The following is a 16507-nucleotide window of genomic DNA, read 5'->3' on the forward strand; positions in this document are numbered from 1 at the left end:
ACGGAGGTGATCTATTGCCCAGTCATTGTCCACACCACCCCCTTTCTACATCGGGGAGTTCTTGTACATTATAAGTGGCAGGCACGCTCTTGGTTTCTATCAGAACAGAATCCAAACAAGCTCTTTCAAATGTTGCCTTTGCTAAATGGACCATCTCTTTTCTGAATCTTACAAGGGTCTCCCCTTGTTTGAATGTTTGTTCTTATTTCACTAGAACTAAGACCCCTTTTAGATATGCAGGGTATTATGTGGGCCACACAACAAACATTCTGCAAAGGCTATGCTCTATGTTCATCATCCCATCGTGATGCAGAATTCACCCCAGGAATTTTAAGAAACTTACTTGCATAAGTAGTTAAAAGTCCACTGCACCCTTTCTCCGCCTCCCTTTCTTTTGTATCTTGCAGTGGATTCTAGACATATTTGTGAATAGGAGGCTGTTGGATGTAGGTTGAATTTACATTTATAGCTACTTTCTTTCTCCCAGCTAGTAGCCTCTCTCCTGTACCCAATACCTTCCTTCCTCCTACATTTGTGACAGCAACCCTTCATACCATTAGGCTCCTTCAAGACACAGAAGTGGTGAGATTGCTGACCCATGCAGATGAAGGTAGAATAGACACAGTTCCATGCTCACACATGAATGGTACCACCTGCAAAAAAACTTTGATAAACATTTTCCGGTCTTGCCCCTAGGTGGCACGGACACCCCCTACCCTCCGTTGGAATAGAATAGACCTTATGCACAATGAGTGACAAGGTCCATATCCATTATGGCTCTATATGGCGCTGGAAGGGGAGCTTGAGGTGTTTCAGAGTTGCTTGGATGGTCTACAGACGATATGACTTGGAGGGACATACCTGTGTGCGTGCATGTGTTTGCCACAAGGGGAATGTGCATAAATGCAGAGTGGGCAATGACATTTCGTGTGGTGAGGTGCTAGGTTTGTGATTGCAAGATATAGAATGGGGTGTAAGGGAATTGTGTAGTCCAGGGACAAGACAACATACGCAGATGTGTAACGGAGCATTAGGAATTTGTAGGTGGTATGCTGTGCTCTAAGAGCCAACATGCCTGATGTCTAAATGCGGTGACGGAGGCAGATCAAGGTATGTTGAATAGGGTGAGGTTTATAAGAAGTAAAAGGAACATAACAAGAGGCTGTTTGAGAGCCTTGTTTGCAGAATACCAGGGCAACAGTAGTTGTCTTGGTAGATCTTGAGGTAGTTGTATGATGTGGATGCTGAGCAGCTGATAGTAAGCGAAGATGCAGCTGGGCTGATAAAGGTGCAGAAAAAGCATTATGCTGTTGAAAAAGGACCCCAGGATTTTAAGGACCAACTCATTTGGCATCAATCTTAATAGTGTTCATTCTTTTCCTCTTTCCTATTTTGTCTGTTTGCCTCTCTTCTCTTACTGTGCAGGTGTACGCGGCACAGGTAAGGAATCCGGGTTGTCTCTTTGCACCTTATGCTGTGTTTATAAAGGCTGCTTTTTGTGGCTTTTCATCACCTGCTTCCCTGCCTGATACACTTCCAACCCAATGTTTCCTTCCACCTTAACCCTGTGTGCTTTGAAGAATATTAACTGCATTATTAATACCAGGGTGAAGGATGTTTCTTTATGTGCAGTCTTTGTAAAATTCTTGCTGTGCGACTGTCCAGAATCAAGATGGGAAATACACCTTTTGACCTTATGCATTGGCATTGCAGAATGAAGTAATGTCCTTCTGAGTTGTGATCTACGGCTTTTTGACTAACATCGCCTAACCCTGCCTTCTCCTTTGAGTTTGCTTCTGTTGTTTTGTGAGTAACACCTTGAGAGGTGAGCCAGGGTTTCAATCTTTGCTGATGGTCAACCCAGAAGATTCGACCCAGGCTATTCACACATACGTGCACTTTTAGCATTTTACCCAGGTTAGAGCATGAGGGCATGTCCACTGCACTACAGATACAGAAAACATCTTGCAGCATTGTCAAAATTCAAGGTGCCCCCCACCTGTTTCAAGTGGCCTTGGCAAATGCAAGGAGGCACCTCCAGCCATACCACACTCCTCAGGACGACAGCGTCCCACGGAATCCCAATTGGGAGACAAGCCTTGGAGACAGGCATCCACATTTGAAGTTTCCACCAGGGTCCTCTTCTTTAGCCCAGTTAGAGCATTGAACTGTAATACCTTGCAACCTCCCACCTCCCCATCACCGCCATAGGCCTCTTGTAATAGACACGTGCTTAAAATGTGCATTAAACCAACGTATGCACATCTACAAAAGTGGAGACTTGGACCCTCGTGACAATTACCATTAAAACACTCAACTGCCATAGTTCCACCAATGAAGAACTCTCACATCCTTTCCTCTCATTTTCTTCTTTTCTGTATGGGCTGACCTTTCTTTTCTTCCTATCTTTACTGTGTACTGTCCTTTGTGGATCGACAGACCGAGTAATAGTATTGTTGTTACTATCGCTAGCCTTGTCAAAGTTATTGAAGATATTAATATTGAACTAATGGCAATAAACTTACTGTAATGTCATGACAAGATGGTTGCTTCAGTTTTCCCCCTGTGAACTAGAGCCCATAGCTTACCACTGCCCCTCTTTGTCACCATCAAAAACATCACTGCTAGCGATATCAAAGGCAGTCGAAGTTTGCATTTGAAGGCTAACCCTGACGTGTGTTGAGCACAGCAACTTCTGATAGCGACATACCAAGCTATACAATATAAATGTATATACGTGAGATGCTAATGGCAGGGACGAACGCAGTTCTACATCTATTTAGGAGTGGTCTTACTTAACCAATCGGGCAACATATGCATGTGTCTATTAGGCGTCTGATGCTCCTGCTGAGAAATGCTTGTCCTGTCCCACTGAATGTATCTCACATGTACGGAGAAGGATTGGTTCTTTCCCATTCACAGTATAGCAGACCACCGAGTAGCGTATTTTCATTTTAATAGTACATCAGCCATGTTTAGAAGTGCTCTCTCTCTCCAACTAAACGTTTGTCTGCCTCTACTGAGATAAATCAGTACTGAGCCATAAAAAGTATGGTAGTTTTGATGAGAGGTTGCGTGACCATCCCATTAAAGGGGAGCGGGGTGTTCTCATAGGTCCCAGAGTGCTGTGTCCATTCCTGTTTTTTAGGGAGAGGCACCAACATTGCTGTAAGTTATCTTACACATTCTTTTGTCTGTCCACTCATTCCAAGGTTGAGAAGTTGAGTAAAGTACAGCTCGAAGAAACTGCAAAACTGTGCCACTAAGTGAACCTAATAATGACGATAATAGTGATGATAATAAAAAGAATGACTATTCTTATTTTTCCCATCATTATCATGCCTGAGGGGCAAACCTTTCTATCCCTAAAACTTGTTTATCAGATGTTTTCTGATCTGACGCCATTAGATTTCCACCCTTGCTCCTGCGTGTTTGCTAGAGTCCGCGTGCTGTGAAAGGTGCGCATTCGTACTCCCAGACTCCATGGCCACTTCTGTCCCCCCCAACCCCAAGGTTTCATGGTTTGAGATTGGGTGGCAGAATGAGGTGCACCCGCCTCATTGCATGCGTGACGCCAGGTTTGGTGGGTATAGTGAGTGAGCACATGACCTAAGTGCTCATTGCTCGCATCTGTTTGCCAGTACTCATAGTGTTAAACCTGACAGACTCAATCGGTCTGTCATCATGCATAGATTAATACATTGAGAGGGGTTGTGTTTACTTAGTTCAGCACCACAAAATGACAGCATGGTGGTGGTAGCTAGCACAATAAAGGTAGGAAGGAGTTATTATCTGTTTCTTTCACTTGAGAGGTCTGAGCCTCGGTATTTGAAAGTGAATAAACCAGCCATAAACCAAGACTGGAACAGGCCTATCAAACCCATGCCAAGCACGACCGCCATGTTTGTGTCTGGAGATTCCTTGCACCCATTTTCAGGATTGTAACATTTGTCAGGGAGGTTTAACACCTGGTAGCCAGGGAAAGGAAGTATTCCTGCACCTAACTGTTCTTACTGAGAATGAGGCTGCTGGTCAATATGGTTGATGTGTGTGTTCTTGCATGTTGTTGATGTTATTTTGCTGCACACCTGCTGTGGGTGAACCTTGAAGCTGCTGCCTTGCTTCCTGCTTGTCTCTACCAGCACTTTTCCAAGCCTCAGACTCCTATTGGAGGATAATCAATGGCATTACTGTGACTGGAAGCATCTCCACTCACAGAATCCTCTGGTTTTGTGTTCTGTGCTTTGCTATTTGTTGTCTGCTGAGCTTTTGGCTGCCTATGTATGGACCTGCTATTTCTATTGGCACGGCTACTGAATTGATGCAAAACAATACAATGCCAAGCTGAGCTGACTGCCTCCTAATGAAATTCATACTCTCCAAATGGCATATTATACGTATAGCCCTCACAGCGGCCTTATGTGAAAAGGACGCCTTCTTGACATATGTCTCCATTCAGATTGGAAGTTCACTGTGTTACATGGAGTAGTACATGCTCTCTTTTTATATCACAATATCTGGTTAAGCTAACATAAAATGTCATTCTGTCTTAACATTGATGATATACAATTGCTGAAGACCTCCGGCAGTCTCATAAGTGTCTGAGCAAGATTAGGTCATTGCAGTACTTCGAAAGTCAAGGATGTCCAATGGTTCTGGATGGCCAGGCCCATGACAGATGTTCAGGCTAATTGATGATATTGCAAATGCACCCTTAATAAGTATGTTGCATGTACATTCATCATAGGTGGAATCCGTGAAATGTATACTGCCCCTGGACCTATGTCACACACACCTGGTCTAGATTCTTAAGATTAAACTCCAACAATTGTAGCCCCCAAAATTCCAGAACTCTATCCATCCTTGCTGTAGGTGATTCCCTGGTCGCAGCTCTTCTATCTTTCGTAGACAGCGGAAGTGCACTTTATCATCACTCACTATAAACAACAAGTCAGTATGAGCCATGATCACGTGACATCTAATAAATTCCAATCTGTATTGTTGTTTGAGCTGAAATGGTCTTGAAAGTATAAACTATATCATGTTAGCTAGGACATCCTTGTCATGACCCCCTAACCACTGGATGCGAGCGAGGTGTCATTCGAGCGAGTAGTAATTTATCGTTAGACTCGCACATATCACTCCAACTATGAACAAGCTAAGCAGACAGTCAGAACTTTGTTTAGGGCAGTCGGTTTGAACCAAGTTATTTTGCATTCGGCAAACAATTCATTTAATTATGCCAAATCTTAGAGGAGGGTAGAAACACATTTGCCAAAAATTGTCTGATGTTCTGTCTGCCCTCCTCTCGATTCTGTGGCTCTTTCAACATTCGATGGAACTAGTTTTCCTGATTGTGGTGCTCTTGTCTACTCTGGCATTGGGGAAAAACAACTCTGGTTGTCATGGCGTTGGACATAGTTAAGGCTATTCGTCCAATGACATTCCAGCATGTAAAGGATATTGTTTTTCACCTTCTTTGGGCTTCTCTCTTTGACATACACAAAAGCACTTACAGCTGGCACGGCATGAACTGCTGCCCCTTTTGTTTCCCTGAAGCTACTCCAGCTATGAAGGCGCGAGCCGCTTTGAGAGAGAAGGCTCCAGCTTTGGTACTGAACCCCAGAGTTGGTGGGCCACTGGGGGTGCTGTGATCTGCCAATTTTTAAATTGTTCATTAGATATGTTTCAATTCTCATTGATTCTCAACTGACTCCGGCCTGCTCAGCCCCCATTAAACCTTAAAATCAATTCACTTGGAAGTAGTTGTTTTTCAACAGTTATCCCTAAAATCTGAAACTTCCTACCAGATGAATTCTGCTCATTATCAAATCTAATACATTTGGCCAAAGCTTACTTATGGACAAAATATGACTTTCAATTCCCTCCTCTTCTGTTGTAGAAGTTGGATTGATATAGGTTTGAGCGCTAATAAAATGTACTCATACTTAAGGATTCTGGGGATGCTTACGGCATCAGATATCACACCCATGAACATTAAGGTCTGTAAATGAGACCGATGCCTGTGGAGCTGCTCACATTGATGGCATGCACGTGAATGAGAAGTGGCACAAAGGGCAGCAGGGAATTTAATTTGGTCTACACAGTGCGAGCTGCAGCAAGAAGGCTGTTTAAAAATTGTACACGCAGTTTAAAATCTGAATTATTTGAATTAATCTTACAGGCTCCGCGATCCGGCACTGTGACGTAGACAAGGGCTGGTGCGAACCTGACCTGTTCAACTGCACATCCCCCCACTTCATGGAGCTCTTAGCACAGGTAAGTTTTTCTAATGATCTCTACATGGATTGCCTTTCTCTGCAAGTGGCTTGTACCTATTATCGTGACACATGTCATAGTGCAAGTGCTAACCAGGCTGAAACAAAGTTTCCGTCCAGTTTTGGATCTCAAGTAGCAATCAGGACTTCCCCCTTGAGACATAATATATCACAAGGTGAGGGGGAGCCCTTTTTGTTGTAATCTCTCGCCTCATGCATACATTTACAATTTCAACAAAAGAAAATGATTCTACTCATAGAGATCGAAGCAGCTCTTAATGATGTGTGAAACCAAACTGGTTAACTGCATGTTGATTGCTCTATTTAGGCTTTTAAAGCGTGAGGATTTCCTCCAGATGTTATTAACCAAAACAGATAGATTGCGGAAAATCCCTGACGCCGCTGGACAAACCATACATATTTAGGTTTGGTTCAGACATGTTTACATTGCAGTGTTCTAAGAGCATTAGTGATTCTAAGAGCTGCTCAGAATTTCTAAGAGTCCCAAATATTTTTCATCAGAGTGAGTGGCAGAGCTCTTGCCTGGATTCCGTCCTATCCAGAGGACCGATCACAAGCCATGCACATGCACCCTTTTTGCTCTTCCGTTAAGCCAGATGAACAAGAGGTGCTCCAGGGTGTCCAACCCTGTTCAATGTTCATTTATGCCCACTTGCCACTCTTATTAGATCTCATGGCATCAGTTTTATCCACTATGCAGATGATACTCAGTTGACCATATCTTTAGACTACTCCCAGATTGATATGGTGGACCTTTTCACAATTGCTTGAGGGACATCTCAGCTTGGTTGAATAATAACTTGCTAACGTTTATTGGAGATAAAAGTGAGTTCCTCTGTTGTGCCACAGGGAAACCAACTTTACCATCTAATGTTTGGCCCCTGTTGCACAGCGTGCTGCCGGCATTGTCTACATATCTACGTAACATAGGAGTTCAGCTAGATAATGTCCTTTCCCTTACTGCACATGTTAATAAGACCTCTTCCACCTGCTTTGCCCACTTGCACATGCTCGGGAAATACTGCCTTACCTTCCCATGCCAGCAAGGACGCTGTCGGTTCAAAGCACCGTTCTGAGCAGACTGGATTACTGCAATGCCCTACTATTGGGCTCTCCAGCTTACTTACTTAAGCATCCTCTGTGTATTCAAACCTTTAACCTGCCCAGATCTTCATCCTCGTCACGGCCCCTGGCAGAGCTTCCCCGTCTCCCTGTAACAGAGAGGATCACCTTCAAGTCTCCATGCATTACTTTCAGGGTAGTTCACAAGATGGGCTCCCGTTTTTGCACAGCAATTCAAACACTATTATCCGTCAACAGCTCTGCGCTCTTCCAAGGCCAATCTTCTTTGTGTTCCAAAGTTCCATAAAGTTAGGACTGGGGACGGACCTTTTCAGTCAGAGCTGCACAGCCGTGAAGCAGTTTGCCGCCCTCACTAAGAACATCTCAGGGCCTGATGCTATTCAGGAATGCACTGAAGACTTGGTTCTTCCTGGTTAGTGGTCTGTTGCCAGTATTCCCATGATCAGGTTCTTTTTAGGTCTCGCCTGGCGAACGCAGCGCGAAGCGCTGCTGTCGCCAGCGAGATCTATTGTTGCTGACTTGCCTCGGAAGTGGGACAGGAGATGTGCACGCGCAGGCTTTTGGCGGATTTGAGTTGGTGTACGCGCTTACAGCCACGCGGCGTGCACATCGCCTGTCCCCCTTCCCTCACAAGCCAGCATGAAGTTTCACTTTCGATTGCCATTAACCCATATGGTCCCCTCCACAGTCCCGTGATTCCCGCTTCCTCTTTAACAGAAGAACGTCTGGATACCTGCCCCCACAAACCAGGCCTCCCGCGGACGGAACTCAGGCAAGAGCGCAGCTTCTGCCCCCCACCCCCATTCCTCGCCGCCTCACCTCTGGGCTTCAGAGCGGCGCTGATCTCCAGGCCCGAGCAGATGAGCTCGGCCATACGGACCTCCATGGCGTGGCTCCGACCCCCGGACTCCCCGCCCCCCACCCGGCAGCAGCGGCTCAGTACCGCAGGCCCTCTGACACCAGGCCGGAGCCGGGCCTGCGAGATACACAAGGGGGCGGGGCCACAGCGACTTGCACAAGATCTCTCCCAGGATTCCTGCCAGGTTCCGAGCGCACACAGGTGGGTGGCTGAGCGCTCTGCCGTAAGAACAGGCTCGCGCACTGATAAGAAGACGCCGCGCGGCCTTTCATCGCCATCTACCGGTCGCTGCAGGAATAAGGTAGTATACCGCGTCTCTCAACCAGGCGTTTCAATGAGTAATTAGTAAGTAACCTTTTTTTTGGGGGGGCATATTTCTATAGCGCGAACTCGACCCAAAGGTATTGGAGCACTTTACATAGCACCGTATTTACATTACACATTCAGGCACGGGGAGATGAAATGATTTGCCCCGAATCACAGGATGTGGACGCGACCTTGAGGCTCAAACCCTGGTTTACTGCACCAGAGGTGGCAGCGCAGCCGACGGACCACATCCTCTCCCCGAAACCTTCAAGGACCGAAGCGGGTGTCAAGCCCAAGGGCCACTGACGCTTTTCCTATAGGTAGCTACAATGGTTTTCACTGTCCATATTTAGGCTGCGTTTACTGCTAGTTTATTTGTACCATTACAAGCTGCAATGTTGCTGTCCGTCATCGCGCGCACAGATAGCTTACCGTTACATACTTGAAATGTATGTCCGCAACAGACATGAAAATAATGAATAATTATTGTATTGTAGTTGCATTTATATAGCGCCCACTACCCCCAGCGAGGCGTCGAAATAGGTGCTTTTTTAATGTAAAAGGTATACATTTGAGATATTTGTTGTATTTTTCCCACGTTGCAATAGATAGTATACAACATACTCTACTGATCTACAAATGACTCCACCACCTTCCCTAGAATGACATACGCTTTTGTTCACTAGCCATTTCAGACCTGCACGTTACCTTAGTACCTGTTCATTATCTTGTTTTCCTTGCTGACAACTCCTTCATCCAACACAGAAAGAAGTAGCACGGTAACCGTTTTACCGTGCCTAGGACGTCTTTTTTCCTGTTCTGTTTTTTCGGTGCTGTGGCCATTGCTGTTAGGGACTGTCCTGTATGTTACGCAATCGAAATAACTCATGTAAATGTAAAATAGCTTTGTTTAATATTCATTACGTATGTTATGTGAGTGTGCACCTGGGGTTTCAATTCGTTAACGAGGATGACTCGGTAGTGAGTCAGCGACGTAAAACAGAACTCCCCTTTTATTGCTTTCCCATCATAATTTTACCTTCTTTGGAACTTTGATTTTTTTTCTGTGAAAGATACGTGTTTTATTAGTAGCACACATATTATGTCATATGGTTGTAACCTTGACGTCTCTGAAGCCAGCTGTTTTTCTGAGTGTAACTTCTGTTGAACATTATAACTGAAAAAGGAAAGCCTCAAAATGTAAATGTCAGTGTGCTGTATGGAATTGAACTGACTAAATGAGGCATTTTAAGGTTTTTGCAACATAAACTTCTACAACAGATATCCAGGTGCTTTTGCCAACAAGTCGACACCTATTGCTTCAATTGTAGGGAAATATTCAAGATTCTGTTATCTTATCTATTGACCAAATATAAATCAAAATAAATAATACAAAGAAGGGGGTTATCTGATGGGAAAAGGACGAAAACAATGTTCACAAAATATTTCATACACTAACGTGCACATATAAATGTAACATACGAATTCAGTGCATTTAACATCTTCACTCGTGGGAAAGGCAAATATCATAAACAAAATTAGGTTATGTAATGAAATCAGATTATATGTATGAGGGTTTTGTAGTTCTACACTTCTTAGCATACAGCTGAAAGTCCCAATATGAGGAAGTGCACAGAACATCTATATAAAAGCATTTGCAGTGCAATAGATCTCGCATTTACACAGGTTTGAGCTATTGACATTTTAAATGACAATGCCTTTTATTTTTGTTTTCATTTTTAAAACATACATAAAAGGCATTGTCATCTACAATGGCAATAACTCAAACTCTCGCAAATGCGAGACCTATTGCATTGCAAATGCTTGTTTCTTAGGGGAGCCAGCGCCAAGATACATTTGAGGGCTCAAAAGCACTTTAAAAATGAAAATTATTTTCATTTTACCTGTGTTAACGTCCTGAATTTCACTCTTACCTCCAGATGAGGCGTTACTCATAGTAAATAATGTATAGTACTGTTCTTTAGTCCTGCCTTTTGTTAGAAAGGGGTGCTTCCAGAAGCACAATAGTTTGAACCCAGAATAACCTTGGCGCTCAGCTCCAGGAGTTGTATTTTGAAACATAGCTCAGATGCGCACAATAAAAGAAGAACACAAACATGTCGTTTTGTGTTGTGTACCTCCTGGGTGGCCTCTAGAGGGCTGGCACCATATAGCACCTACCATGCACGCCTGTCACTAGTGCATGCCTGTGGCCTGCTCCTCCGCTGCTCCTATGTGAGCTGTATAGAGCATTTCCTCTCACTTCCTGTAACCAGTGCAGTCTTGTGGGCTGCTGCTCTGTTGCTCATGGGTGGACTATGATGAAATACTTCCCCTAGCTAACAAGCAGTAAAATTGCCTGGTATTGGTAATTGCGGATGATAAAGCGCTGATTGTGACGTGAAGGAGCTGGGCATTAGGCCATAACCTCCTGAAGTGTTACTGTCACATCTGTGTGTCGCCTTTCCTTGCAGGTTGGCTAGCTTTATTTAGTGGACCTGGCTTAGCTGCCTGTAACCAAATCATGGCTGTGTGTTTGCCCTGGGTAGTCCTTCAAGAGCATCTACCATGTCTCCTCTTCTCCTGTGCGTGTCTGTTAGTCACTCCTGGTTGGACTCTTTGGATCATTCACCATGGCTGCCTGGACCTGTGCATGCTTGGGGTTGCTCACATATCGCTCATGGGTAGTCCATATGGACATCAGGTTATGGCATCCTGTAAGCAGTGCAGACCTATGAGCTGCTCCTCTTTCACTTCTGAGTGGGCTGAGTGAACATTTACCATGGCTGCCTCTACTCAGTGAATGCCTGGGGCTGTCCACTCACTCCTTGGAGGGCTCCAAACAGCACACGGCTGCTTGTAATTCAGTGCTTTACTGTGTATTGCTCCAGCGCAGCTCCAGCGAAGCAAGAATCCTAATCTTTGCCTGTCTAGGATGGTTAATCTTGAGAAACAAGAGCCACCCAAATGTCCATGTGAGCCTGCATATTTATTGTATAGAGAACAGTGGTTCATACAGATCGCGTTCGAAAACCAGTTATGTAAAGAAATAAAATTACTGTAAACGATGTGATACATGAAAAACAATACATAGGTGCCAGGTATAAGAAGTGGTTACTTAGCAGCATAAACCACATTACTCTATAGAAATCACACAACAACAATGTGTACTGTGCCATCATGTAAGTGGCACATATACAGTCGACTATGGGCCTGTTGTAATGGAGTAGCAATTGTGCAGTTGTTTGTTTACCAAAGCACCACTTTGTTTCACTGATGATTGGTTGTGGTTTCTTGCACACAGGGCACTTCACAGATATGAACACTTGTTGTTGTGTGATATCTACAGAGTAATGTAGATTATGCTGCTGATAAAGCACTTCTTAAACCTGGAACCTGTGTAATGTTTTCTATGTATCATATCATTTACAGTAGTTTTCTGCTTTGTATACATAACTGGTTTTCGAATGGGATCTGTGTAACCACTGTACTCTATATGTCTAGGACGGTAGGAAAGTCCACACATGCAGCGATATCTGAACTTATCTGAAACTAGCCCAACTAATCAATCGCAGTGACCGCTACACGTTTCTCATGACTCGAATGTGCCTAACTCTTCTTCTGTCCACGACCCTCTTAGATTCTGTGCCCCAAGTCAGGATGAGAGCACTACTCTGGCCAATCTTGCCCAACAAAAATGCTCCCCACATTTTCCACTCTTCAATTTCAAAACTCTTCCAAGCAAGCACTCACCAATGGTGCAGCATGTTACCCATCTGCCAGTGTTCGTAGGTGCTTCATCAGGGTTAGGAAGTACTACTTTAATGAAATTGCAATACAATGCAATCACAGGATAGTGTAGGTAAAAAATACAAAGCCGTTTGGATCCTTTCCATTATGTTTTGTTTTAATCTGGTTCTTACAACTCAGCTTACCTTTGCTCTAGGCTCGCCCATTGTAGCAAATAAGGCAACCGAGGAACATGGAGATAAGGTAATTTGTCCGGGATCCCATGAAATGCTCAAGGGGGAGTTTGTATTATAACTCGAGTCTCCTGGCTCCACACCAAACAAGTTAGCACTCCACCACCATATCTTCATGCTTTTACTGGGGGAGTGAGCACCATTATGTGTCTATTTGTGGTGATATCACCATGCTTACATGCATCCTGAAGCATACATCATTTCATTAGTATATGAAAGCTTACCGGGCTTTCTTTTAGCGGGGAGTCCATATTGGAGTGTTACTTCATAAACCATGCCAGGACCTTGAAGACGCTCCACTGAATCTGAAGCAACGGATGGTTACCCGAGTCAGCACTCCGCTACCATTCTCTTCCCTTTATTGTTAGATGTCTTGTATCTCGTTGCCGAAATGCATTTTATTACCTGTGAAACTGGGATATTTATAGACAACTATTTAGTGGTATTTGTGTTTTTTTAGCACACCTGGCATCAGTTCTCTGAGTATGAAGACATTTTTCATACCAGGAGTATTTAATAATACTGCTGCTCTATGATGGGAAGTGGTATTATGTTGCCACTCAAAATATTTATTGCCAGAATTTGTTACACGTGTTGCCCTTTTATCATGGCACCATTCGGTGGTGACTGGCTGTGGGTTACCAAGGCGCTGGGCCATCAATAGATGTTCCTTCCTCTCCAGATAGCTGCTTATGCTCAACATGATGCTAGAGCTTTTACATGAAAACAAATATTTGCATGTAAAAGTGGAACCTCATGCCAGCAGTGTATTTTATTGCACATATGTGAGGGTGATGCCGCTCCAGCCCAGCCTCACACAGGCACAGTGTATAGCTAACATGATGCATTAGCATCATTGTTAGAAATTGAACCCCTGGTTGACTGAGGGTGCGTCCTGATCAAGCAGCAACCAAAATCCTAGTCAGGGTAAAAAGCAGGCAAACCTTAAATTAACGTTGTGCTTACCCTCTGGTAGCTTGGCACTGAGCAGTCCAACTTAACTTACAGGCAGTGGGTAAAGTATTTGTGAAACATGTCAACCAGTAAAACATTGAAAACACCACACAGAAAGATCCCACACCAAGTTAGAAAAATAGATCTTTAATAAATAAAACAAGACCAAAACAACAAAAATCTAATTAGTAGAACCGGAGATAATGATTTTTTAAGTTTATTAAGGAAAAGCGGCACCATAAAGCAAAAAGCGCAATCGGAGTTATCTGGTCGCACTTGACTGGGACAATGGCATGGCTGCGATGGACCGCGGGCCGGCTACTGATACCCAGTTAGGCCCGCTGAACAGAGTACCTTAAATCCTGCTTGAGGAGCATTGCGTGGATTTGCGTCAAAGTTGCGTCACTCAGCAGAGGCAATGCGTCAGTTCCAAGATGTGGTGAGGCTGCAGTGCGAGGTCCTGTTGCATCGACGTCAAGGATCCTGAGGGGCTTGCAATATGAAGTCCAGTGTCAAGGATAAGAGACGCAGCAAAGGCTATGTGCTTATTCCAATGAGGGCTGAAGCTGAGATGCGGAGTTTCATCGTAGTCATCAAGGCTGCCGTTGATGAGGGATTTGAGGAGCAAGAGTTGAAAAGGCGTTGAACAGCGGCAGGTGCGTAGGTGATGCGTTAGTCCCAAGATGCAGGAGTTGGGGGTGATGCAAGTCTTTTGCGATGGGTCCCTTCCACGCAACAGTGGCGATGTGTTGGTTCTGCTCGGGGATGCACTGCTTAGCAGAGAAAATTAGTTGGTTCCACTGGAAAGAACCTTGGTCCAGGACTGGGATGGACCCACTTGCCAGGGTAGACTCACCAATGGCAGAGTCCAGGTGCAGGGGTTGGAAGCCGGTTAAGTCCCTCAGGCTTCAGGAGGCCGCCAATTAGCCCTTGGAGTCACTCTGTGCTGTGAGGTGAAGTGATGCAGGTCCAGTCCTTCTCACCCAGGTAAGGGCAGCAGTTCAGCACAGCAAAGCAGGAGTAGAGCATAGTGAAGTTCATCAGAGTGGCAGTCCTTCATCAACACATCAGTACTTCTTCCTGGCAGAGTATCCACAGGTCCAAAAGAGTACTCTAGTGGTGGTGTCTGGGGTTCAGTACGTATACTCAGTACTGCCTTTTGTACCGCTTTGAATTGTGAAGCACTGGTTAGCAGTGGTAAAGTGTGCAGAGTCCTAATACCAGCAAAAACGAGGTCATAAAAGTTGAGAAGGAGGGATAAAAGTTGGGGGAAGACCACCACAACGCTGTCAGGTCTAACAATTGTGCAGTGGAGCATGGCAGCCAATGGAGCTTAGGGCCTCATCAACCATATACCTTTATGCCCAGTCAAATGCTGGAACAGAGAAGGAGGCTCTGCCTCCTTCCATATCCTGGCTTCCGATTGAGGAGAAGTTTCTGACCTGGCCGAGACAAACCCTTTTGCTTTTACTGGCACAAAGTTTGCATCCTCCAGTTGCAGGTTCAGGAGGAACATTTTTCGTGTAGTTTCACTTTGTATTTCTCTATGTGCATATGCACCTGTGTGCCTACATCTATGTCTATATGCGGATGCACATGCCTGTGACTATAAGTATGCATGTGTGTCTCAGCAGTGAAATGGACAGAAGGTGGCTATTGTGACTTTATTTGGCATGCCCTGGTTGAGTCTCCTGTCTGGATTGTGCATCTAGCTGAATCCATTTATTTTATAGAAGGTGCTTGCCAGTTAAGGGCTCAGTGCAGAAAGGGCCAAGCTTCCATTTTTAGGGCATAGTGAGCAGTGGACCCAGCAGAGTAGCACACCAGAGCGAAGAGAACAGTCTGAGCCAGAGTCTCAATACCCAGGCCTGAGTCGCAAAGCATATTCTATGGGCCGGTGTGTCTTACTCCAGGCTTAGGCACAACTTGAGAGAGGCTTGCTCATGGGTTCTGTGAGTAAGCATGTCATACTTCTGGAAAGCACTCACAGAAAATGTGTCGCAAATAAGACCAGTATATTCAGATGGAGCTCGTGTCTAAGACAGAGTAAGTGCAAATATTTATTGAAAAAGCTTTGTGATTCAGACGCAGACTATACAAAATGCTTAATGGATGCCATACATTTCTTGGCTCACTACCATCCACCTCTGTCTCTCATTCATTTTATAGCAAGAACAGTTAATCTAAAGAATTACACATTCCTAAAAAAGAAAGCAGGCCCTTGAGCTACAACGGTGGTGACATCAACATTTAGTGGCAGGGCCAGTATGCAGACAAACATACAGACAGAAAGCAATGTCATTTGATGCTGCTTTGCCTACAGGTCTGTGGCAACACAGCTGCTGCCTTCCTGTATTTAAATTGTTATTGGGGTGTTTTTTGGGCTTATGAAAACGAATACTAAAAAAATGTGTTTTCCAGTTAAGTTGAATGTTTCAGATAATGTGAGAAATGTGAAAACAAGGCACTGTGGGGGTGAGGGTCGCGTTTTTTGCAATAACAATCACTAGAAGGAATTTTGGCAAAAGTCAATTTCAGTATTACAAAACATATGTGTGTGCCCTGGACACTGCTCTTCAGTACTTACCAACGCTAGTTGTCGAAAAGTAGGGACCTAGGTCGAAAAGAAGGGACTTAGGTGCAGACAGTGTCCTTGTCTTTCTTCCTTTTCCTGTGGAGCCATAATGTCACACAGGTCTATAGCTCTCTTAGGTATGAGTGCTTCTGAGGTGAAGTGATGTCACACAGGTCTATAGCTCTCTTATGTATGAGTGCTTCTGAGGTGAAGTGATGTCATACAGGTCTATAGCTCTCTTATGTATGAGTGCTTCTGAGGTGAAGTGATGTCATACAGGTCTATAGCTCTCTTATGTATGAGTGCTTCTGGGGAGCTGTGATGTCATACAGGTCTATAGCTCTCTGATGTATGAGTGCTTCAGAGGTGAAGTGATGTCATACAGGTCTATAGCTCTCTTATGTATGAGTGCTTCTGGGGAGCTGTGATGTCATACAGGTCTATAGCT

At 44.5% G+C, this 16507-nt stretch overlaps 1 protein-coding gene across 1 annotated transcript in view; it reads left to right on the forward strand.

Annotated features, from left to right (window-relative positions):
• Positions 1–16507, forward strand: part of CELSR3 (cadherin EGF LAG seven-pass G-type receptor 3) — a 790626-nt gene that overhangs the window by 587658 nt on the left and 186461 nt on the right. The window contains exon 17 of the mRNA XM_085624365.1: positions 6185–6279. Within this exon, the coding sequence (XP_085480491.1) occupies positions 6185–6279 (95 nt within the window). The remainder of the gene's footprint in view (positions 1–6184; positions 6280–16507) is intronic.

The sequence above is a fragment of the Triturus cristatus genome, chromosome 9, assembly GCF_964204655.1.
Source record: "Triturus cristatus chromosome 9, aTriCri1.1, whole genome shotgun sequence".
NCBI lineage: Eukaryota > Metazoa > Chordata > Amphibia > Caudata > Salamandridae > Triturus > Triturus cristatus.